Source organism: Trichosurus vulpecula, chromosome 3 (assembly GCF_011100635.1).
Source record: "Trichosurus vulpecula isolate mTriVul1 chromosome 3, mTriVul1.pri, whole genome shotgun sequence".
Classification (NCBI taxonomy): domain Eukaryota; kingdom Metazoa; phylum Chordata; class Mammalia; order Diprotodontia; family Phalangeridae; genus Trichosurus; species Trichosurus vulpecula.
In genome coordinates this window covers 335,676,881-335,703,272 of record NC_050575.1, presented here as the reverse complement: position 1 = coordinate 335,703,272, position 26,392 = coordinate 335,676,881, and the positions used below count along the sequence as shown (strand labels likewise).

Here is a 26,392-nt window from a genome sequence, read left to right as displayed (position 1 = left end):
CCCCTTTACTTTGTTGCCTGGATGACCACTTGCCAGGAATATATTGGAAGGGTTGTTTTTTTTTTGTTTTTTTTTTTTGTCGTTGTTCACTATGGAATATTTGACCTCTGGGGTCCCTGCCAACTCTGAAGTCTGAAGTGATTCATCTGGTTTAGAGTTTAAGTTCCCTATTGCAGTGTCTCATTTCCTGGTTTTGTTAGGCCTTGTTGCATTTGTATTCATAATTACGAATCTAAATAAATTTGTCATCCACAAGTTTTGGGAGAATACTGTTTACTTCCTGTCCCAGAGGACTAATAAGTCATCTGGACCTAACCCTCTTGAGTTTCTATTAAGAACTGGACCCAGCCCTCCTCAACTGTTTATATCTTGCTATTCTTTGCTGCTTATCTTTTAACCCTGCTTTTAGCAGATAGCTTAGTTCTTTCCTTTTAAAATTAGTTAGTATTTTATCCTTAGTGTCTTTCATAATACTTAAAGCATCTGTAGGTTCATGTTGTGGGTACTTCCACCCACCCACAAATCTTCCACAGCTCAGAGACAGTCTTCCCAGAAAGTCTCAGGAGAGGCCCTGTGGTGTAGTGAAGAACTGGTCTTGGAACCAGGAATATTCAAGTTCAAGGCTTACCTTTGTCTCACACTTAACTATGTGCCCCTGGACAATTCACAATCTCTCAGTGATGTGGGCTACTGGCTCTAAGACTTATAAGTGGCAGAGAAGATGCCAATTTGTATCAATAGGAAGAATTTCATTATCCACAACAATCAACTGAATGGGATTAAATTATAGTGACCAAACTTGATATTGTGAAAGAAAAAAGAAAGGAAAAGCCTACTTTGTTCAAGGCACTGTGCTAAGCATGTTACAAATATTATTTCATCTGATCCTCACAGAAACCTGAGGAGGTAGGTATTATTATTATCCTCATATTACAATTGAGGAAACCGAGGTAGATAGGTTAAGTGACTTGTCCGGGGTTACATAGCTAGTAAGTATGTAAGGCTAGATTTGAACCGAGGTCTTCCTGACTCCAGGCCCAACATCCTATCCACTGTTTACCTAGTTGCCTCTGAAGAGATATGAGAAGGTACCTACTCCACTTGTTTACAGAAGTGGGGTACCATGGGAATGGCATTCTTCATATATACAACTTTTTGAATGTGTTGGTTGGTTTTGTCCATTATTTTTTTCTTTTTAAAAAATATTTCTTATAAGGGTGTATATTTCCTATAAGGTGTAGCTTGCTGGGATGGGAAGGAAGGATAAAGTGGTAGGTGATATCAGAACAAATATATTGACAATTTCTCTATTTCTGTGTATATACATGTATATAATTTATATAAATAAATATATAAATTTATACATATATATATAAATTTTTCTTATGAAATTACTTAGGCAAAAAAAATTAATCAGTTGGTGGTCAACCTTCTGGGTGAGATGGCTCTCTTATCTAGATGGTCTTCTTCCTGATACGCAGTCTGTTGCTGGACCCATACCTGAAGTTATTCTAGCTTGGGTAGTACCTTTACATTGCTTTTTATGTAGCCTGTGAGAATTCAGAGTCACTTCATGCCACAATGCGGTATCAGGGTAAGGACTTAATTTTAACAAATTGTCTAAACTTTAACTTATTATTTGGAGATTGGAGATTTAGCCAGTGCATTCAAATGTGTATTTTTACCCAAGGATAATAACTTGGCTCTGGACTAAGAAGACTTGGGTTCAAATCTCATTGGATACTTACAAATAATATGACCTTAGGTTATAAGCAACTTCTCTGGGGCCTCAGTTTCTTCATCTGTTGTAATGAGTGGATTGGATTAGGTGACTTTTGAGATCCCCTTTAGCTCTAGAGCTATGATTTGATTATTCCTAAAACAGCCTTTCAATTTGCTTTTCTATGAACAAAGTCTGTTAGTCAAAGCTATAACTACCAATATATTGCTGCCTGAGGCAAGGAACAGGAAATGGAGCAAAAATAAGAAAATCAACTCTGTAATTCAGGGTGTGAAAATAACAAGAAGTAGTTCAGGTCCCTGCTAGTTCTACATTTGTGACCCTATGATCCTAGTGTTTGATGGCATTTGTCATTCAACAAATATTGGGGGCCTAATTTGTCCCATTTTTAGTGCTTATTGCTGAAGAGATATGATATGATCCTTACCCTCAAGGAGCTCATCAAAGAGCTTAGAATACTATTTTTTGAAGCTTTTTAACTTACCCTGAAAATAAGGAGAGCAAAAAAAGTGAATAGAAGGGCCGTGAACCAAAGAGAGTCAAAACTATATCAAATCAACTAGCATTTGTTAAGTTCCTACTATGTATATTGTGGCACCATGCTAGACACCATGGATACAAAGAAAGGCAAAAACAGTCTCCAACCTCAAAGACCTCACAATTTAATGGGAAAAACCACATATATGTGACCATCTTTAAAAGAGTCATCCCTTTCTTCTAGAAGCTTCTCTCAAATGCTTAGTGTGTGCTGAACACTGTTAGATACTAAGTGAGACCCAAGAAGAAACTAATACATGGTCACTGCTCTTGGGGACCTCATAATTTTGTAGGGGAATCAAGCCAGAGCACATAGGAGAAATACAGAGGGCTTTGCAAAATCTGTTTTTAAAAAATTGGTTTCCCAACACTGAGGAGAATAGATAAATTGAGTTCTCCTTCAGAGACACTATTGATTCACTTTCAGGAGTGCAAGGAGGACCTTTGGGACCTACAATGTTGGATTCAGGGCTACCACTAGGCCCTTTGGAGTAGAAAGAGAACTGAATTGGAGATTTAGGAGATCCAAATTTTGGTCTGAACTCACTAGCTATCATTTCTCCTCTGGGCCTCAGGGTTTCTGACCTGTAAAGGTCCAGCTTTGAAAACCATATGTTGCCTCAGATAAGATGAACTATTTGTTTTTGTTTTTCCAAATTCAATTTTATTTTAAGATCCATATTCTACCCCACCCCCAATGAGAAAGTAAGAAAAACAAAGCCCTTTATAAACACATATAGTCAAGCAAAACAAATTCCCCCATTGGCCATGTCCAGAAGATACAAGAGGCTTCAAGCTGCACTCTTCATCACCTCTCTGTAAGATGGACTGTTTTAATTGTTCTTCTCATGTCTGAACCTCACAGATCTTTGCATTTCCCTGCCCCCCCGCCCCGTTATGGAGTTAGATTTTGCTTATGTATTGCTCGTAGAGTATTTTTCCTTATTCCATTTCAGAGGACAATATTAAGTTTTCTTGACCAAAAAAGCTTACAAGCTCTTTGGAATGGTGGGCTAACTGGTCACTGTTTTCTTTAGACCCCAATGCTGAGTACCATCTCATTCTAACAGTTTCATTGTCCATTAACTGTTGCTCTTTTCTCCTCACTTAAAAGAAAATAACCACCACCCCCTCTCTCCTAGTGTATTTTTGGCATTGGAATGCCCTCAGCCAGATGGCAGGTTTTGTTAAAGGAAAAGGGGAAAAAAGTCACAGAGAAGATTTCACACCCATCCCAGTACTTGTTTTCTAGTTTTAATTTTTAATAAAATTGTATATGCCTTTTTCCCCCTTTTGTACAGAGAATAGGGATTAATACTGTATTTGCCTGTAGTATCCATTTTAATGCACTGAACAAACTGTGACAGTATACAGTTATCATAAAAGGAAAATAATAAATCTGGATTTATTAGAATGGATTCACTTAGAAAAACATTTCATATATAACTGGGTTTTCACACAAGGTCAGGTCATATAACATACAAAATGCTCATTATTAGATTGTGAGCTTCTTAGGGCACTATTTTCAGTTTTCTTTGTAAACCATAACCTCCTTTCTCTTCCCCCTCTCCCCCAATTTCCACCCTGCCCACCCCAGTTCCTGGCACATAGGAGGAGCTTAATAAATGCTATTGACTTCATGGGAAAACATAGTGACAAAATGTGATTAAATTGTATAACCATACATGAAAAATTAGAAAAGTATACAATGCAGCATAAATATAGTATGTTATAATGATTTCTATGAAGCAGTTATTTAGAATCTAATGACCTGAGATGCCAAAGTGACATGATAGTGTAAAAGGGGAAAAAAATGTATCTCTAAATCCCTGAAGTAGGAACTCTTCAAAAACTTTCATCAAATAGCATATATATATATGTGTGTGTGTGTGTGTGTGTGTGTGTGTGTGTGTGTATATATATATATATAAATTCCAGCTTAGGGAATATGATTTATAAAAAATAACCAAAATACTCCTATCTTCAGGGTTATTTTTTATTTCAATGATTCCTAATCTTTTAGGGGAGGATTTTAACCTTTTAACTTCCCTTTTTTTAAATACCTATATATATATATATATATATATATATATACATATATATATATATATATATATATGTCCTTTGACCCAGCAATACCACTTTTAGGGCTGTATCCCAAAGAGATCATACAAGTGGGAAATGGACCCATATGTACAAAAATATTTATAGCAGCTGTTTCTGTGGTGGCAAAGAATTGGAAATCAAAGGGATGCGCATCAATTGGGGAATGGCTAAACAAATTGTGGTATATGAATGTAACGGAATAGTATTGTGCAATAAGAAATAAGGAGCAGACTTCATTATAACCTGGAAAGACTTATATGAACTGATGCTGAGTGAGGGGAGCAGAACCGGGAGATCATTATACATGATTACAGACACACAGTATCTGGAAGGACTAACTTTGATAGACTTGACTCCTCTCATCGATACAAGGTTCAAAGACAGCTCCAAAAGACTCATGATGGAAAAAGTTATGCGCGTCGAGAGAAAGAATTATGGAGTCTGAATGCAGATTCAGGCAAACTATTTGCTCTTTTTTTTTTCTTTCTTTTTTGGTTTCATTTCTCCATTCTCATGATTCATTCCATTGGTTATAATTCTTCTTTATAACTGGACTATTATGTAAATAAGTTCAATGTGAAGGTATATATAGAACCTACATTGGATTACATGCCATCTTGGGAGGGGAGGGGGGTGGAGGGGGAGGGAGAGAAAATTTAGAACTCAAGTACTTGTGGAATTGAATGTTGTAAACTAGAAATAAAAAATAAAATAAATTTATATAAAAAAATTCACATACTCATACACGAATGGATTGTTTTTGTAGTGTTGATTTTGTTACTGTTTTTTCAAAGCCAACATCAGAAAGGGAAGTTGGGGGAGAAGGTTTGCATGCATTGGCATGAAGCTGGTGGGAGAATAACAAGGTAGGCATAAGTTTAGGCTAGATATAGTGAATGCTGACTAATTAGAAGCCCAGGATCCCAAGGCAGACTCTTGGAGTGCCCAGTTAAAGGTATAGGACAGAGCACAAAATCGTGGCTGGGAAGGCTGAGTCTGGGCCACTTGTGATAGAAATTTGTGTCTTATTAATCAATGATATCAATAAGCATTAAAAAAAAGAAATGTTTATATGTATAAAATATATTTATTTTAGTCTCCAAAGATATATTTGTTTATTATACTGTCATGCTGCATATTTCGTTAGTGCTAAATAAAGATTAAAATGATGTTTGGTATAACTTGAAATAATTTCACTCCCCCATGGGTTTGTAGCCCTCAAGTTGAAAACTATCATTTTAAAGAATTCCTTTTACTTTCTAGTGTTCTTTTTGGTGGTATGTTGTTGTTTTTTTTTTCTGGATAGAGGAGCCCAATGGCTTTTTGGTTCTCAAGTGCAAGATTTATTCGTGGAAAGAATGTTGGGTTTGAATTTAGAAAACCTGGGTTTGAAACCTAACCCTACTACGTGTTAATTGTGTGAATGACCTTGAGCAATATACTCTGAAATGTAATTAACCTCTCTCAGCTGGGAAAACATTACCTCCAGCCCTTGATCCTATAAAACTACTCCAATTCCTGATCACAGTGTGAAGGACCTGGGCTGTCCAGGGCATTAGTGGAATATAAGCTTTGGAAAGTCAGACAAAGTTGCAAAGGTTTTAAGTTTGGACCCACTGACTAGCTTGGACTATCTCTTCTAAGGATGAGTCTAGCTAATTTCAGAGAGGCCTTTCACCACGTTTACCAAAGAGTGATGGATGGTTTTGGCCATAACAATTCTGAGACTATCTATTAAGCCTTAGAAAGGTTGCAGTCTTTGCCAGCGGCCAAGGCATACAAACAAATAAAATCTGAGATCTTTGTGTAGTCAAGTAAACTATTTGTCTCTATATAGAAAGGAGCCTGAGCACTAATAGTTTGTTTTTGAAGGGTTTTCCATATTCTTTACTGATTTCTTGGGAAAGGAGAGAAGTCATTTCTTGACTTTCTAGCTCAGGAGTTCTTAACCTTTTTTGTGCATGTAACAGATCTTTTGGCAGTCTGATAGACTCTGTGGACCCCTTCAAAGAATGTTTTAAAATGCATGAAATACATAGGATTACAAAGGAAACCAGAGGTTTAGTGAAAATAAAGAAGCATTTTGTTTTCCTATTCTAGTTCAAAGACTTTCTGAAATCTATCCAAGAACCCCTGGTAAGAATGCCTGTTCTAAATCAACCCAGTATTTCAAAGAGTATATATGCTGAGGTTCCACTGGGTAGCGGACCCTCTCATTTACACTGTCATCAAAACAAAATGCACAGATGAGTCATTATTTGGATAAACTGGCCAATGCAAAGAGTCAAAAAATCCAATTGTCATGTCAGGAAATTGATATTTAATTGTTGGGAGTCCACTCCTTCTGTTAAACTAACCTCAATAATCAGCTTAATTTTCTACTATGCCCAAATACATAGTTTCATGCCCTTTTAGTTATATTCTAAATTGCTGTCCAGTGGTAAGCTGCCAAAAAAATGATCTTTGTTGTTCAGAGAAATGGGTGACATATTAACTTATAAATGACAATCAAAATAGGTATGGACTATGTGAACTTTAAAAAAAAAGAAATTTTGCCTCCCTCTCCATCTTTCCTTTTTACTCTGTGAATCTATGGGTGTCATATTATGTTTTGATTCTGAAATTAGATATCAAACTATCTCTACAAAAAAGGAATTGGGAAATATGGACTCAAATGTCTGTAATGATTGACATTTTAGTAAAGAAATGATAAAGAATGACTTGATATTATATACTTATAACTCACTCTCTGGAATAAATATGTTCCTGAAAAGTTGCACTAAAGAAATATGGATTTTTTTTAAGGCAGTTCTGTTTGGAAACTTTTTATAGCATGCAGAATCCTGTTTGTAAAATAAATAATCACCGTTCCCATGCTGCCTGTTATGTAAATCAAGGTTTTCATTTTGGCCTAAAGTAAGGTATGCCTGTTGGCCCGTGCTTGTTAATAATAGCTCACTTGCATATAGCGTTTAAGTTTATAGGTAGGATTTAGAACTGGTGGAACCTTGCAGATAATGTAGTTCACTGCCTCATTTTTACTGTTACTATGACTTCTTACTACTTAATCCTCTGCGGCTGTCAATCATGATTCAAATCCGAAACTTCTGACTGTAAATTCAGCACCTATTCTAAACATTATGGGGTTTAGTTCCTTCAATGTTATCAAAATAATGCAGTGTTAGTCTACTTTTTAAATGTAAATTTATTGGCATTAAGTACAACACTTCCATTTTATTGTTAAAGCATTTGGGCATAAATTAAATTCCATTTACACAGTTGTACAACCAGCATATATAAATATAAGAATTAGAACAACTCCTAATTCTTTGGACTGAAACTATAACATGCTCCTAATTATGCCACTGATCAATTTATGTAAAATTAAAAAATGTTTTCGGTTAGAATAAAATTATTAGTATGTACTTGTACAACAGATGAGTACTATTATTAGTGAATGGATAAACGTCTAAAGTCATATCTCCAATTAGTTACATCATACTTTTTACGCGTAATCCCTTCCCCAGTCCATATTTAAATACTGAACTTGCTTCCAGGATAAAACTCCATGCAGAGTTTGGTCTTTTTGTTATTTTTTTAAATTTGAAAAACTGTTTTTGTGATAGTCACATATAATGCAGTATAGTCAATGATAAAGATGCTTGGAGATACCATTTAAATGAAGCAAAGATGTCCTAAGTCTCCTAGATATTCAACTGACATCTGGGAAATTTCCTTTCCTTTAATGACGAATGTGAATCAAATTTATTAGGTTGTGTGATCGGAGAGCAGAAAAATTAATAGAAATAATAAAAAGTATTGGCCTCTATTTGGTTCTATTGCATTTTTATATCCATATGCTTATAAAACTGCATCATCAGTATATTTAGAAAATTGATTTATTATTTAGTGCTTCTAAAGGCAGAATAAAATTCCTGTTCCTCAAATCCTACCTTATGAAAACCAGATTACCAGAGCACTTTTGAATGTTTTCAGTTTTCTTGTAATTTTCTGAGTTCTGGGTTTTTTCTTTCATTTTCTATAAACTAGATTAAAAAATCATAGCATTTGGGACCCTCCCCACCCCTGGCAATTTGGAGTAATCTGTACAGAATTAGATCTTTTATGGTTTTTCTTCCTAGCCTTTATTTCCTTCTTAATGACAGCTCTTACTATAGAGACCATAATTTCCTCGATACGTTTCCTTTAACTGGAGGGACCCCTGAGGAGGATTGAGTTGGAGCCAGGTATAGAAAACTAATAACTCCCCCAAGGTCACAAGCTAGCCATCTTTCGTCTCTACTCTCACTCAGCCCTTAGTCATTGAATGGGTGTGGCCTCAGACAAACTGAGACCTGGGAAAGACCTTAATTTAGGAAGGCCAAGGTCACTCACTGTATCCTGGGCCATTGCCAGTCATCTTGACCTTTGTCTTGCCACTGGACTTCAATGACTGTGGAGGACAGAGTGAGGCAGATGACTTTGCACAGTTCTGCCCCACTCATTTCCAATTCCCGTGCAAGTCAAGACATCACTCCTCTTGATGTCTGGTCCTCTCAGAGAAGGAAGGCCAAACAACAACAGTCTGATCACTGGCCTATTCTTTCTCAGAGCATCATTTCCCACAGTTTCAGAAGAGGAAGGAATTAATATATCCTTCCAAATCCTAAAAGGAATGAGAATCAGTTTGAGAAAATATAGGCAGTCAGTATTTTAATAGCATTGTAGGAAGGGCTAGTGGCTTAATGCATCAATGTAGGAAATGGCCACTTCATGGAAACCACCTATGTGCATAATTTACATTGTGCTGTGTGGTTTATGAAGTGCTTAACTCAAAACAGCCTTGTAAGGCAGGTAGAAGCATTATCATCTCCATTTTATGGATAAAGAAACAGGTCCAGGAAGGTTGTGACCTGCCCATAGGCCAATAGCTAGTAAATGGCAGAGCCAAAGCTCAAACCTAGTGCCTCAGATTCTGACTCCATTTACCTTTACAGTTTAGAATGGCAGGGTCTTATCATGGATCTCACAGAACAGATGAATTAGAGGGTGAATATTTGTAATAAAAATCAGTCATCTTAAGGAGAAGTTTCAGAATGCGTTTAATTTCTTATCAGTTTGGAGAGTGGAGAAAGTCAAAGCTAAAATGCTAGGAACTCTCTGAACATTTTTTTATAAATCAAAATAAAATATCTTTAAAATGTTTTCACTAAGATCTGACTCTAATGTATCATTATCGCATAGAAGTGGCTAGGGCTTCTCCAAGGCTATGCTAATCAAGCTTAAGATTGTATCTGTTGTCAAAAGACCAGCCTAAGGAAATCTGAGGAGAAGAGGCTTATTACCAGAAAGTTGACCACTAGGTGATGCATGTTTCTATGTCACAGCAACTCATTGATGAAAATGATGTGAGGTTGCACACTGTCATGGAAAGAAGTACCCATGCTAGTGAAATCATGTGTCTTTCGAAGTCTTGGAAGTATATTTTAAAATGATAATGACATTTAGTTGGAATTTGGGGTTGTTACACAGTTCGGGAAAAAAAAACAACCACCTTATTTTCATTAGTTTCTGAATGTATTTCTTCCTTCTCCACCCTCCCTGTTGCCCCAGCAAAATATCCCCTGTAATGAAGGTTGTTAAAGGAAAAGGGAAAAAGGTGTTTGAGCAAAAATAACCAACACATTATGTCTGACAGTATATTCAATATTCCATACCCATAGTGTCCTCCATCTTTGCAATGAAGGGAGGGAATCACATTTTCTCATTTTTTCTGGGGCTAAGTTTGATCATGATGATAGTGGTGGTGGTGGTGGTGGTGGTGGTGGTGGTAGAAGAGGAGGAGGAGGAGGAAGAGCTAGCATTTGTATAGCACTTTGTTTTGCCAAACTCTTAGCATATGTTATTTCATATGATCCTTATACCAACCCTGTTTGGTAGATGCTATCATTATCCCCATTTTATAAGTGAGGAAACTGACATTAAAAGAGGTCAAGTGATATCCCCAGGGTCACACAGTTAGTATCTGGGGCAGGATTTGAACTCAGATGTTCCTGATTCCAAATCCAGTGCTTTATCCTCTATGTCAGCAAGTTGCCCAAGTCAGTTTCTTTGTTGTTGTTGCTTCCCTCCTCTAACATCATGTGTATCTGTTTGTGCTTCTTAACTTTACTCTGCATCAATTCGTTAAAGCCTTCTCATGCTTCTCTCAATTCATCATGTTCAACATTTCTGATGGCTCAGTAATATTCCATTACATTCATATGCCACAACTTGTTTGGCCATTCTCCAAACAATGGGTATTTAATTTGTTCAGAAGTAGTAGTGGTGGTGGTGGTAGTAAATATTTTAATGTACGTAGGACCTTTCTTTCTGACTTTGACATATAAGAATATGTTTATTGAACAAATTGAAATCTAATTTTACTAAGCTTCTATTACTATTTAATATTACCCTGGTGTGAAGAGTAGAATCTTAATATTTTATTATATTTGTGATTTCCCTTTCGTGGACATTCTGTCCATTGATGTGAATTGACAGTCCACCACATCTTCCCATCTTTTGTGATCCATGCTAAAAACCTTTCCATTGATTTATCCAACATGTGGGAGGTCTTTCTCAGGTTCTTTTAATATTTCATGAATGCCAAATGCATGGCATAGTTAAAGCAATGGTAGAACCTATCTTGGGGATTTGGGCATTGGCTAATATATGAGACAAAGTGCTTATAATGCCATTTAAATCTATAGTTCTTTGCAATTAATTGTAAAAAAATGTGCAATTCAGGTGATGTAAGATGTTTCAGTTTTTCATCCACCTTCCTCTGAATCATGCCTTGAGATATTTATTTTAAAATCTCTAACCCTGGATTGTGTAAAAATAAACACAGATTAAAAGTACTTGAAGAATTTGCCTTCCACTCAAACTATTAGTTAATATGTGATCCTTTAGTAACAGCATTTTATTTTTTTGTCCAATGCTTGAAAATCGATAGGAAATTCAGTGTCTTTGACAATTTACATTTTAAACATATTTCTGGAAAAATATGTTATGTATTTGTGTAAATATGATATATGATCCTTGCTTTCTAGGAACTCATGATCATGTTGGGAAAATGATATAGATACATGAAAGAATTGTAAGATACATGAAAGAACTGGCCCCTGCTCAACCCTAAAAGGACAACTGTAGTGGGCACCTTAGGGGCCTGAATCTACCTTCTGAATCTGGATTTGGTTTTGTTGGTTGACCTTAGAGAAGAGAAAGAAATAAGTATTTATATACCACCTATTTGCCAGGTACTATGCTAAGCACTTTTACAGGTATTATCTCTTTTGATTTTCAGAAGAACACTGTCAGGTAGGAGCTATTGTTATGCCCACTTTACAGTTGAAGAAACTGAGATAGATATAGGGTAAGTGATTTGCCCAGGGTCACACAGGTAGTAAATGTCTGAGGGTTCATTTGAATTCAGGTCTTCCTGACTGCACGCCCAGAGCTCTATCCATTGTACCACCTGCTGCCTCCTGGGCAGTGACTTAGACAATTTACTTTCCATGTCTGGGTCCCAAGTTTAGCATCTGCAAACTAAGGTTAAACCAGATACTTAATTGCATTTCTAATATTCTGCAAATCACTGAAGTTGATGGAGAAATCGAGGGAGCCTGTTTAGTGAAGGGCCCTGAATTTAAAGGCACTGTCTAGCAGGGCATGACTGAACAGGGAAATCATAAGCTTCCCTCCCTTCAAAGGAAATAGAAGTCAGACTTCTTGCCAGGTCCAGAGCCCTTGACCTCTTCTGCTTGGGTTTTCTGATCTATAGGCTTTAAAGAACTGACTATTGTTCCTTTCCCGGCTTCCTGGACGCTACCTCCCATCTGTGGACTAAGTAAGAATTGTCATTCTTTGCCCTTGACCGGTTTCCCTGGGCTATTGGAAACTGAGGCAGACTCCCTATCTACTATGGCGTTTACCCATCATAGCCCAGAACAAAGGAGATAGCTAGACCCTGAAGGAAGGTTAAGATTTAGGTAGGCAGAAGAGAGAAAGGATGGACATTCCAAAAACAGTCAGAAAAGCCAGACTGGAGGCTTTGAGTCAGGAGTCAAAAGCTGGTATTGAGGAAATAGTAACACAGTTGACCTAGTTGGAGTGGTAGGTTCATGTTGGAGAGCGCTGGGGAATAAGGTCAGAAGAATAGGATAGAGAGCCTTGAATGCCAGACTTGGAACATCTTCTAACACTAAAGTAATTTGACAAGTTTCTCTTAAGACTCACATTCAAAGAAAGAAAATGAACCTTGTTATGGAAAAGAACCATTTCTTCAGATAAGACTTCCCCTTATCTGTCTACTTTTCATCTTCCTCTTTGCCTTTTATTGGTGAAGAGTTGAGAGCAGATTTCTCACAGACTTTCAGGGGCCCTAGTTTTATTTTTAGAGGAGCTTTTCTTTTTTTTTGGCAGGCCAATTGGGGTTAAGTGACTTGCCCAAGGTCACACAGCTAGTACAGGTGTCAAGTGTCTGAGGCTGGATTTGAACTCAGGTCCCTCTGACTCCGAGGCTGGTGCTCTACTCACTGCGCCACCTAGTTTCCCCTAGAGGAGCTTTTCAAACAATCCACAAGAATCTTTTTTAAAACTGTTCTAAACTCTGTGGATACAATAAAAGAAGGGAGAGAAAAGAGTTCCTGCCCTGAGAACTTAGATTTCAATGGAGATTACATGTTTATAAATATACATGGGATACAGAATAGGCACATCTCCAGCAGGAAATGCTATAATTTTGATAAGATTTTGAGTGTTTCTCTCATGGTTCCACGTATATATGGATGGGAGGGGATGTCACACAATATTAAAGGAGATTCATATTGAAAGAATACATGAGGATTTCTTTCTTTTCCAATCTATTTTTTAAAATTCCCTTTAAGTGAGGAATTTAGCAAATGTTCTGCTCTTATGAACTTAGTGCATTGCATATTCTTCTCAACACAACACATTTGACATTAATTTAATCTTACTCTTGTTCAAACCATATCCCCTAAAACATAACCCAAACACTGGATTGAAATAATTTGTTAATAAATCAGCCCTGCCCTTGACTCTGTTATGTGATTTTCTGCATTTACCGCAAGAGACCCTGCTTTTTGGAAATAATTGCACACTCTATCAGAGTCTCTTGTGTCTTAAATCATAGACTTTTAGATCTGGAATGCATCTCTGAAAGCACTTATTCCAAACCACTCTCATCTTACAGACAGAGGGAAAATGAGGCCCAGAGAGTTTATACAAGCCTTCTGCGATGACATAGTTAGAATAGAAATGGTCGGGTTCCCTTTTGTTGGCAATTTTTTGGGGTGTGTGTGTGTGTGTGTGTGTGTGTGTGTGTGGTGTGTGTGACTGGTGTGATTAGAATAATAATCAAACTGCCAGGAAAGCAGAATCAAGAAGGTCTGTTCCCTATGAAACTCCACAAAGTAGATATAGAGCTCATGTATGTGGCTAGCCTTGGGCACAATTGTGGAACAGGTCAAGTTTATGGGCCTTTCCCTTGTCCTTTCTGCACCCTCACAACAGACCCTCTAGTGTGATTCTAGACCTGAGCAGCACCAGTGTTTGGACTCTTTGTTTTCCCCTTTAAAAATTGACTCGGCCTTCCTGTGTCTTATTCCTTTCAAAGCCCTCTAGGTGACAGTTGCTAATCAGAAATTAATTTGAGCTATGGCTGATGGTGACTTTACTATATTACCCTTTCCAGATAACTGAATTTCATCCGAGATCTTCTATGCTTTTACTCAGAGTGACTAATGTGTAGATTTCAGGTGCTGGGTTAGTTCAGGGCTTTCTGGAATTCCTCAAATTATACCACATGGGTAACTTGCTTTCTCATAAAGCCATCTCTCATAGCCATAGAACTACTGTAGAAGGTGAAGCTTTCTGTATATTCAAGGAATAAAAGATAGGGCCTATCCTGACATTTTTATATAAACCTCCTTACCTTTTCTTGGTTGTTTGAAATAGTCTTCAAAGGTCATTTGGATACTTTTTGGTAATTTTTGTCTTTTGTGTGTCATAGGAAAAGCGAGGGTTGTGCTTTGTGTTGGGAAAATAACTCAGATATTTTGGGAAATGAATTTTTAGAAGGGAGACACTGTGGCTGAACCCAGTTTACAAAATCTGTAAATAACAGTGTTTCAACTTCTAACAATGGGACAGGTGCAAGCATGTCGCAATGAAATAGCTACTTGCTAGTGATGTGTGTAAGCTTTGCTCCTGGCATCTTACCAAAAGAAGACTGTAGAGCACAAAGGAAGAAAGGTTTCCAATTGACCTTGTCTTTGAAAGAGAGTCAGGTCAGAGCCTAGAAGGCAGCATGGTGCAGATATTAACAATGTTGAGCCAGGAGTCGAGAATTAGGTTCAAATTGACCCTTTAACTACTTAGGAGACTTTGAGCAAGCTATTTCATCTCCCAAAGATTTACTTACCTCATCTATAAATTGAGGGGATAATAATACCCATAGGAAGATCAAAGTAGGGGAAATTCTACAAATCTTGAAGCACCATATGTATTTTTGTGTTTGTTTTCTTAATATTTTACACAGAGTCTGGAACATAAAAGCCACTTAAGAAAGGCTTGTTAACAGATCCTATCTCAGCTATGATTATTATCAGGCAGTTGTTAATTTACATTTATATAGTTTTTGTCCGGTTTCCATGGCATTAACACTTTTTTGATTAGGGTTTAAGTGCCTGAAATAATATGTAGATCAGAAATGTCAGAGTTTATTAATAAGACACATAACTGGTTTAATAGTTTTAATAGTCATAGAAATGTTAGAGCTAGAAGACATCTTAGAGATCATCTGTTCCAACTCCATGGTTTTTCTAAAATAAATTTTATTACTATTTTTTATTATTACATCAACTACATTTTCCACTGTATCCCACTCCCCTTTCCAGAGAATGATCTCTTATGAATAAAAATCATTTATTAAATGCAATATGCCAAGGATTTGGAATAGAAATGTGTGATCCCTGCCCTCAAGGAATTGTATTCTAAGGTAGAGGGGAGACAACACATGTATGTAGGGAAGTGGTGGCTAGAGAAAGATCTGACAGGCATAATGATCATGACTGGTACCAATAGAGTAAACGAAGATTTTTTTTAAAAAGGGGTAGGAAAAGTTATTCAGCAAAACTAATCAACACATTTAAAAAGTCTGACATCACCTGTAGTGTTCTACAGCCCCTCACCTCTGGAAAGGAGATATCTTTTCACATGTCTTCTTTGGAGCCAAGCTTGGTCATTATAATTTCACAACATTCAGTTTTAATTGTTTAATTCTTTTGACTTACATTGTTGTTATCATTATGTTTATTGTTTTCCTGGTTATGCTTACTTCACTTTGCATCTGTTCATATGTGTCCTTCTAGTTTTCTCTATTCATTGTCATAATTTCTTTCAATATGGTAGTATTTCATTATATTCACTTACCACAACATGTTTAGTCATTTTTCAACTGTTATCATCTAGTTTATTTTTGATTCTTTGCTACTGCAAAAAGTGCTGCTAAAGATATTTTGGTTTAAGACAGTTTAAATCCTACCTTTTATGGGTACCTTTTGTCCTCCCTCAAGCTACTGCTTTTCCTCTGGAGACAATCTACCACATACTCAGTATATATCTTGTATTTACTTTGTTATTTACATAATTTTTGTCTTCCCCAGGTAGAATGCAAGCTTCTTAAGGGCAGGGACTGTTTTTGGCCTATCTTTATATCCCCAGATCTGAGGTTAGGCTCCTGGTAAGCACTCACCTTAAGGGACTGATTCCTTGTATATGAGACCTTTCTTTTTGTTACTGATCTCCTTGGGGCATTATCCCTCCCTGGGAATCTATAGATGATAGTGTATGGACCTTTTAGTCACCTTCTTGGTATAATTCCAAATTTCTTGGATAAATCCATAGCTCTACCGATATTGTTTTAGTCTGCTTAGCTTTCTTCAACCTCTCCAACAATGATTTTTCTCATCTTTGCCAGTTTGTTGGATTTAAGGGAAGACCTCAGAATTGTTTTGATATGCATCTCTCATTTTAGTGATTTGAAGCATTCTTTCACAGGGTTGTTTATGGTTTGCCATTCTTTTGAGAATTATTTGTTTATATCCTTTAACTATTGAGGAATGGCTTTCTTTTAAAAGAAGTATTTGATACAGAGTTTTTCCCTCAGTTGACCACTTCTCTTTCCATTCTAGTTGCATAAATTTTGTTCATGCAAATATTTTAATATATAAATAATTTAATATAAATTATATGTGTGTGTATATGATCTTTTCCAATCATTACAATCTTGTTTGGTTAAGAATTCATCCCTAAGCCATAGGTGTGAAAGGTACTTTTTCTGTTTCTCTTCTGATTTTTTATGGTTATGACCTTTAAACTTAAGGTCATGCATTCATTTTGAGTTTATTGTGCTGCAGGAAATTAGATGTTATGCTAGATCTAATATCTGTTGGACAGTTTTGTAGTTTTCCCAGAAGTGCTTTCTATTAAGTTCAGTTACTGTATTTCTGATCTTCTCTATTTTACTTTAATTTTTATTCCTTTGCCTTCCCCTTCCAGAGAAAGGCCATCATCATTTGGGGCCTTTCTTATATTGTCATTATGGGGTTGGACTTATTGGAAGCCTTTTTTCTGTAGTTTTATCTAACCAAATATAAGCATTTAAATAAGGATTGCTTTTCATTTGTTGTGTATGTTATCTCATTTGTCAGCTGAAGATTTATTTTTCAGTAGTTGAGGTTAATTTTTTTTAGAAAGTAAAGTTTCTTTATTAAAAGATAAGTAGCCCCTAGTAATAGGTTAGATGGGAAAGGAGGAATCTAATGAGCATTTTGTCTCACTACCTCTCATGTGAAAAGATTGCTTTCCCTGAATTCTCCTTTCTTGGTTCAGATTGACCCTACAGAAAATCACAACAATCTCTCATCATCTAGTTTGTATCCCCAGCCCATAGCACAGCACCTGGCAAGTACTTAATAAATGCATGTTCTTAGTTGATTGTGACCTATTACTCCTACAACAAAGTGCCTGATATGCTTGTAACTTGTATGTTTCCAAAATCTTATTCATCCCGTTGGTTTTCTTATGTCCTAATCCTCCCCAACCCTACTAATCTTTTCTTTTAAAAAAAAATATTTTATTTTTTTTATTTTTAGTTTACAACACTCAGTTCCACAGGTTTTTGAGTTTCAAATATTCCTTGCCTCCCCTCTCCCCCCATTACCAATCTTTTCTTTTTAGTTGGATTTGGTTATGTAGTTATCTGCTTGGATAAAGGAGCAAGGAAGGAAGGAAACAAGCATTTATTAAATGCCTACTTTGTGCCAAGCATTGTGCTAAGTACTTTACAAACATCTCATTTAATTCTCACAATCCCAAGGGAGAGGCTATTATTATCTCCTTTTTACAGATGAAGAAACTGAGGCAGAGAGAATTCAAGTGACTTGCCCAGGGTCACTCGACTAGTAAGTATTCTGAGCTGTGTTTGAACTTAGGTCTTCCTAACTCCAGGCCCAGTGCTGTATCCACTGTGTCATCTGACTGTTTGTCAAGATACAACTTGGGACTTGGAGTTAGGAAAACCTGGGTTTTAATTCTGCCTTCGATGCTAGCTAGTTCTATGAACCTGGAGAAGTCACTTATCCTTCTGTTAGCCTCATTTTTCTTATCTGTAAAATGGGGGTATTAATTGCACTTCTTTCATGTGGTTACTGGGAAGATTAAATGAGATAATATATGTAAAGCACTTTATAAACTTTGAAGTGTTATAGAAATGTCAGCTGTTATTATTATTTAGGTTCAGTGGTGTGGGAGTTGGGGGATAGTTACCAGTGTTAGGTATATCCTCTATTTAAATTATACGCTCCAGTGAGTAGAGCATCAGTCCTGGAGTCAAGAGGAACTGAGTTCAAATCCGGCCTGAGACAATGGACGCACTTACTAGTTGTGTGACCTTGGGCAAGTCACTTAACTCCAATTGCCCTGCCTTCCCCCCTCCAAAAAAAAAAGAAAATTATAAAAATAAATAAACAAATGAATGAATGAATAAATAAATAAATTGTGAGCTCAAGAATGATGATGAAAGAAATAGACCTGTCTTCAGTAGAGAAGTGGTAGACTATGGGTTTAGAATGTTGCACAGGAGGTCAGATGCACATCAATTGGTTTCATTTAAGTTTTCCTTTTTTAAAAGGAGGATTCTGTGAGGGGGTTATTGATAAGTGGCAAGATATGAAAAATAATGAAACATAAAGGTAAATATATTATATCCTGTATATGAAGCTTTAATGACTGAAGTTGAGGTCTTTCCATGAGTCTCTTCCCACCCCAGTTAATTTAGTCACTAGGATATATGGTGATCCTATAATGGAAAGTGGTGACTTGATCCTGTATTTACCCACTGACCCAGTATCTCCAGGAGTATTGTGAAAACAGCGTGTCTAATAGGGAGCACCCTTTTGTGTTTCTCATTTTATAATATAGTTCTGGTCCTGTCAAGGACAAGATAAGCTATTTAGAAGCTATTCTGTATCACCTTGAGTGATAGCCTCCCTTGATGGAGCCTTAAGACTTCTTGTCTCTTCTTGACCTCATCAGCTTCCTTGGGTTTAAATATCATGTCTAGATAAACTAGGCCCACTTTTGCAGCTCCAGCTCTTGTCTCTCTTCTGAGCTCCATTCCCATATTACCAACTTTACCTGTTAGACTATAGGAACTGGTTGTCCTATAGAAAATTCCCAACATGTTGGAAACAGAACTTGTTAATTTTATCCCTAAACCTATCCCCTTCCAAATTTTATATTTTTGATGGGAGTAACCAAACTTAGAGTTACCCAGCTTTGCAACCTCAGAATCATTTTCAACTCCTTATTCTTTCCTATCCACTATATCTAATTAGTTGCTAAATCTCCTTCCATAGGAGTTCTCCCATCCCTCCCCTTTTTGCTAGCACTGCTAGGATTTTAATTCAAGTTCTCATTACCTCTCGTATGAACTATTTCAGCAGCCTCCTAATTGGTCTCCCTGCCTCAAAGCTCTTCCCTCTTTAATCCATCCTCTCTACACAGCAGCCAAAGTAATTTTGTAATCCACTACTGTCTAAACTCCGGAGGCTCCCTGTGACCCATATGGTCAAATCATACTCTACTGATTGGTGTTCAAGGTCCTTCATGCCCAGGGTCCAATCTATTTTCCCTGTCTTGCTATATATTACCTTACAGTTTAGCCAAATGGTCCTATTTGCTTTTTTTTTTGACACACATACAAACACACACAATCTTTCCTCTGAGCTCTTGTACAGATTTTGCCCTACGTCTGGAAAGTATTCCCTCCTTACCGCCACCTCTTTGAATCTCTCATTTCCTTGAAAGTTTAACTTAAGCATCACCTACATGAAGCATTTTCTGATTTCCCCCAACTCCTCATATCCTCCCATTATCATATATATGAGAGAGATATGTTTATGTATGTATACACATATGTATGTATGTATTTTGTATGTATAATCCCCCTGGAAAGACTGCTAGCTGCTTGAGGGCAGAGACAGCTTCTCTTTTTCGGTCTCTGTATCCCCAATGCACAGCACAGTGCCTGGCACATGTTTGTTGATTGATTGAATTGATGCGGGCAGAGGGAAAAAAAGAATAAAAATATCCCAATGGAGGACAGTCAGAATGGGAATGTAGGCAGCTGTTGGTATCTTATGCTTCCTCCTGATGTCCATTAAAAGGTAAACTCAACCCCCACCCCATCCCATCCCCAAAAGGACCACAACAAGAAGCAACTCTGTTTCTCTTCCTGACTTCCCTATTTCTGTTCACGTCATTGTCATTTTCCCTTGTGTTCATACACAGCTATTCAACTCAGGCCCTCCACAATCCTTTCCATTCTGCTTTCAGAAGTCCTCCTCCTCTGTCCCTTTCTATTTCTACTACCACATCCTTCATTACCACTACCCTAGACTATATACCCTTCTAACTCATCTTCCTAGCTCCAGATTTTCCTTTCCAGTGTAGTTTGTCCTACACACAATTATCCTATTAATCTTTTTTATGCATAACTCATATCATTTCCCTGTTCAAAAGTTTCCAGTAACTTTTTATTAAGGCATAAAATTTAAAGTTTTCAGCCTGCCATTCAGGGATTTTGAGCCTCCACTAACCTTTCTACCTTTATTTCATAGTATTCCCCTTCCTGTATTTCATGCTCTGGTCACTTTTGACTACTTGTAGGTCTTGAACACGTCCTGTATTTTGCCATTCTTGTGATTTCGTGCCCTCTTTTTGTTATTGCTGGAGTCTGCTTCCAAGCCCCTTTTTCATTCCCCCCCAACAATTGCTTGTTAAAAACCTTCTAGGTCAGTCCAAGGTGCTGACTCATCCATGAAGCCTTCCAGACCTCCTCCCCCAATCAGATGCCTTCTTGCCTTTTAATACCCTGCTTGCTGCAATTCTTTTTCAACTGGACTTGGCATTGGGAACCACTTCTACCTATGAAGGTCAGCAACTGATATAGAATAAGGAAATCCCCCTTTATCAATGTAAAGCTGTACCCATCCCTGTGATTTATCATCTTAGAGAGGTAGCATGATATGTGTAGGAAAATGCTCTAGTACAAAGGAAGACAATCTGGGTTCAAGTCTTGGCTCAGGCCCATATTGGCTGTGTGACTTTGGGCAAGTTATTTGTTAAGTTATTCATTAAGTACCTACTAAGGTTCTTCCTTAGTATATGCTTAACAAATGTTTCTGAAGCTGAATTGAATTGCCATTCTGTACTTTGTACTCTGATTTTTTTTTATCACACTTTCCTTTGAAGTCCATTTATTTCTCTCTGTGCCTGTCTTATCTTTCCTGTTTGGAAACCAGTAAAGGACAAGGATCTTATCTTTTTTAAAAAAAAAATCTTTATAGCCCCAGTGGTTAGCGCATAATAGTGCTTCTTAAATTTCGATATGAAGGAATTAATGAACAGTAGAATTTCTGCATTAAGTTATTTACAGGATCTCTGAAATTATGTAGCGTAGATAATTATTGATATATTTGGGGACATACTTGATAACAAAAATATTTTCAGTGTAAGAAGAACACAAAATTCATTTTAAATTTCTCTGGGTCATTTCCATCTCTGTCCTGCGTTCCCTGACTTCCTCCTCTCTTCAAACCATTACCCATCAGTCATCTCTTCTCAAACCTTAAACACTGTGTATATTTTTCTTTTCAGGCTACTCATCCAAGAGTGGAGTTATTATTATCTTGACAACTCATTTGACTTGGAAATGATACCAGATCTCTCTCTTTCTTACCTTCCCATGGGATGAGAGCTTTGAGTGTGGGGTGGGCAGAGACAGGAGGGGAGGGATGGGAAGGCAGACTTTTAGCAACTGTAGGGAACTGACTTGCTGTGGTAGAGGGTGCTTATTTATTTTTCTCTTTCTCCCTCTGTTTCCAATGGTTTTATCCCAGCATTATCTGGAAGCTGATGGTTAAAGGTTTGTTAGTCTTGTCAGGAGCTGGTTAAAAAAAAAAAAAAAGGTTAAGAATGTAGAAAGTAATCTGCAGCTGGTGTCAATTTTAAAGCCTTAGGCATGGCCAAACCTGAGCAGATCAGTCTAGCTTTACCTGTCATATTCCTCTGTGAGGGATTGGTTTACATTTGAAGAGGCTCCTCCTGACATAGTTGTCTATTTTTGGCACCAGGAGGCGACAGCAGAGATGGGAGATACATGCCACTTGCCCTTTTTGCAGAGGAGGATGAAATGAATATCTACCTTTTGAGAATATGTTTTTTGCAGCTGGAGTATGTGAGTCAGTGTGCGCATGTGCCTGTGTGTTAGTGATTTCCTGCCTTCTTTTCCTATAGGATTATGTATGTAGGTATTAGCAGATTGAGCCTGAAGTTGAATGATAACAACAACAAAGAGGTACAAAGAAAAATCTTTCTCATTGGAAAAGTAATATTTCTGTCATAGTTCTTTGCTTAGACCAAACGACAACTGACTTTGGAGTCATCTAGAGTCTCTAGAGTATGTGGGTGGTTGAAGGCTTAACATTCCTGGATGGGGAGGGCCAGGCATTGTTCAGTCCACTCTTAATAAGTGTTGAGAGAGAGCCATGCTTGAACAAACTAGATCTCTGTAGTCTCAAGAGAAAAGAAAAAGAACTACCCTTTCTAGCCTTGATATCTGCCCTAGGGCAGTAATCCCTTTGAGGTCTTCAGTTCAGAAAGGTCTTGACCAGAAGGTACATTCTTGGATATAAATGCAGGGACCCTTGTGTTGTTGTGGTTTTTCTTTTAAATCTTTTTGTCACGTGCAACTTGTTTTATTGAACTCATTAAAAAGGCATGTTTGGCCCTTGTTCATCCATTCTCACTTGTCCCCAGAACAGGTGTCTCCATCCTGATATGTTACTTGATTTCCTTGCTCACTGCAATAGGAGATGAAGACAAAGATCTTGTGGGAAGCCAGCCAGTATTTCAACTTATTTTCTAAGTAAACAGTCTCCCTTCTCATTTACATTGGGCACTGGAAAACCCAATGTGAGTAGTGTCTTTGCTCACATATATCTGTGCCTTTATGGACTTAGCACCTTCTGCATCTGCCCCAGAACAGGGATTTTTGTCCCTAGCAGTCAGTCTGCTCGTCTTTAGATTTACTTTCTTTCTTGTCTTCATTGAAAGCTAATGACATTAGAGCACATCTTTTTTTTTTTTTTTAGCAGGCATAGTTCAGTTTGTTTATTAAAAACATCTATGTGGTTGCCACAGCAGCTGCCTGGGTCCTCTGGACAGACACTCGAGTGTGAGTCTTCACAAGATGGTCGGTGAATTCCTGATAGGGAGACTTAGTGAACACAGTCTCCTTCCACAGGTCTGGGGTTAGATAGCTGTATGTTTTGGAGATGGCATCAAAGGTAGCTTTAGCAAAGTTGCCCAGAGTGGCAGTACAGCCTCTTGCAGAAGTATAGCAGTCATCAATTCCAGCCATCATCAGGAGTTTCTTAGGCACAGGAGCTGAGACAATGCCAGTACCTCTAGGAGCGGGGATCAGGCGCACCAGAACCGATCCACATCGCCCAGTGACCTTGCAGGGCACTGTGTGAGGCTTGCCAATCTTGTTCCCCCAGTAGCCATGTCTCACAGGAACAATGGACAGCTTGGCCAGAATGATAGCACCACGAATAGCTGTGGCCACTTCCTTGGAGCACTTGACACCCAGACCAACATGGCCATTGTAGTCACCGATGGCCACAAAAGCCTTGAACCTAGTACGTTGCCCAGCTCTAGTTTGTTTCTGGACAGGCATGATCTTCAGAACCTCATCCTTCAATGAAGATCCCAGGAAGAAATCTATGATCTCAGACTCCTTGATCGGGAGTGAGAAAAGATAGATCTCTTCCAAAGACTTGATCTTCATGTCCTTGACTAGGCGGCCCAGCTTGGTGACAGGAACCCACTCCTTGTCTTCAGCCTTTCCTCCCCGGGCTTCGCGGCCCCGGCCACGGCCCCGGCCTCGACCTCGGCCCCCACTGCCGAAGCCACCGCGGAAGCCACCCTGACCTCCGACTCCGGGGCCCCCGGGGCCTCCCGCACCTCCTGCAGCACCGGCGTCGTCCGCCATTTGGTGTTCACTAGAAGTAGAAGAGAGCACATCTTTTTAACATATTCCTCATGACCCATGGATTTTCAGCAGTTCAGTAGGCATGTCAGAACACTAAAGTGTTGCTAGAATAGTCTTAAGTGAAGGTCTAACCATGTCACACCCTTATTCAATAAACTTCTGTGGCTCTCTACTGCCTCTAAGAGAAAATATAAACTTCCTCGCTTTGGTTTTTAAAGCCCTTCACAACCTGGCCCCAACCTACCTTGCCTGCCTCATTATATATATTTTTTCCCTTTCCATACTTTATATAGTTTGACCAAACTGATTTCTTGGTACTCTTCATACATTACACTCCATCACCCTTCTCTGTATCTTTCCTTTATCTGTGCCCCGTACCTAAAATGTCCACTAGACCCAGCTCAAACACTGCTTTCTACAGGAACCCCTTACTGATTTCCCCAACTGCTAATGCCTTCCTTCTTCCCCCTTAAAAATATCTATCTTGTGCTTATTTTGCATATATCATGTGCAGTTTAGGAAGGACATTGATAATGTGGTCAATATCCTGAGGAGGGCAGTCAAAATGGCAAAGATCATGCCACATGAGGATTGGTTGATGAAACTGGAGATGCTCATTCTTAAGAAGAGAAGACTTGGGGGAGGGGCGAAGGGGACAGCCTAACTGTCTTCAAGTATTTGGTATGTTTTACTTGGTCCCAGAGAGCAAATATAACCTCCCTAAGGGAAATGGTAACAAATTTAGAGGTGATCCAAAAGGAGAATAAGTTACCTTGAGATACTGTGAATTCTCTCTCACTGGAGATCTTTAAGCAAAGACCAAATGGCCATTTGCTACTGTATAGGAATAGATTCTTATTCAGATAAAGGTTAGCCTAGCTGGAATCTGAGAGCCTTTCCAATTCTGAGATTCAGTGATTCTGGGTTGCTGCTTGGGTTTGGAGGATAGATTTCAGCAGGTCCATGAACATGGATAGGAAAAATATTTACTTTAAAATTTTCATTAACCTCTAACTGAAATTCAGCATTTCCTTCAATAATTTAAAAACATCATTCTGAGAAGAGGTTGCTAGGTTTGGCTAGACCGCCCTAGGGAGTCTATGACACAAAAGGGGTCAACAACCTTTGGAACAAAAGGATCAAAGAAAAGGCCCGCCTTCTAAGATAAGTGTTTAAAAAATAACTTCTTTACCTTTCTTGTATAGTTCTTTAAAGTCTTAAGAAAAAAACATAGACATGAATCTATTCAATATGACTGTGAGAAATATGAAAGAGAATCCAGAGCCCCTATTAAGATCATAAACTGGAGCTGGAAGGGACCTCAGAGAAGGTCATTTAGTCCAAACCCTTTGTTTCACAGTTGAGAAAATAATGACGTGAAAGAATTTGCCCAAAGTCACACAGGTTTCCAATGCCAGGTGACTGATTCAGAGTGGGGCTTTTTTTTTTAACCCTTTGATTTTTTTTAGGCAACTTGTCTAGACACTAACAGGAGCCCAATCAAGCAAGCACTGAATCAGCAAGAATTTATTAAGTGCCTACTGTGTGCTGGGCACTGAACTTTGTGTCCTGGGGGTACAAAGAAAAAAAAGGAAATAGTCCTTTCTCTCACCCCTCCCCCATTCCACTAGGGCCAAAACTAGTCAGGGGAAAGTAAGGGAATCCTCACTTATCTAGAAATGATTTGGAAGCTGCCTGAAATCTCAGACCTGAGAGATCTTGATGGGGCAAAGGAATGCTCTCCTAATTTTTTATTTGTACCTTTGTGGCATGAATAATGTCCAACTCAGATTTGCTATGTAAGTTTAACTCCCTATTTAAAACTCAACAGAGGTAATATTATTATCAAAGTGCTTTTTAATCTTTATTCTTGAATTCCCAACCCCAGGTAGCTTTCAAACAAAAAGGCTCAATGACCATTTGTTAGGCAGCATGGAATAGAGAAAAGAGTGATGGATTATGAGTCTAAAGCTCTACATTCAACATCTGGACCTGACATTTACTGGTTGCACTGCCTTGGGCAAGGCATAACCCTGTCTGAGTTTCAGTTTCATCATCTATATTTTTGCTACCTCCCTTGTCAAGGTTGTGAAGATCAAATGAGATAATGCATGTAAAGTGCCCTAAGCCTATAAAAATGTTAGCTGTTGATTGATAGAGCTATACAGAATGTGCACATGCAGTGCATATGGTTGAGCCAGAGTTAGTAGAAACCAAAACATTTTCCATTCAAGATCAAACCCAAAGTTTTCAACCAATAGTTTATACAAGTAACAAAAGGATCCCTCCTTGGAGATAACCAAAGACACGGAATGACTTGCCCTAGT

General features: G+C 38.0%; 2 protein-coding genes across 4 annotated transcripts in view; one reads left to right on the top strand and one right to left on the bottom strand.

Moving 5' to 3' along the window:
* SPTBN1 (spectrin beta, non-erythrocytic 1) overlaps positions 1 to 26,392 on the top strand; it is a 280,165-nt gene that overhangs the window by 29,102 nt on the left and 224,671 nt on the right. The gene's annotated exons all lie outside the window — the stretch shown is intronic.
* Positions 23,158 to 24,082, bottom strand: LOC118841392 (40S ribosomal protein S2-like). Its single transcript, XM_036748786.1, has one exon. The coding sequence runs from the start codon at positions 24,063 to 24,065 to the stop codon at positions 23,196 to 23,198; it is 870 nt and encodes a 289-aa protein (XP_036604681.1). The 5' UTR covers positions 24,066 to 24,082; the 3' UTR covers positions 23,158 to 23,195.

Excerpts from the sequence above, each read along its gene's own strand:
- LOC118841392 (XM_036748786.1), bottom strand. The coding sequence starts at position 24,065 with ATGGCGGACGACGCCGGTGCTGCAGGAGGTGCGGGAGGCCCCGGGGGC.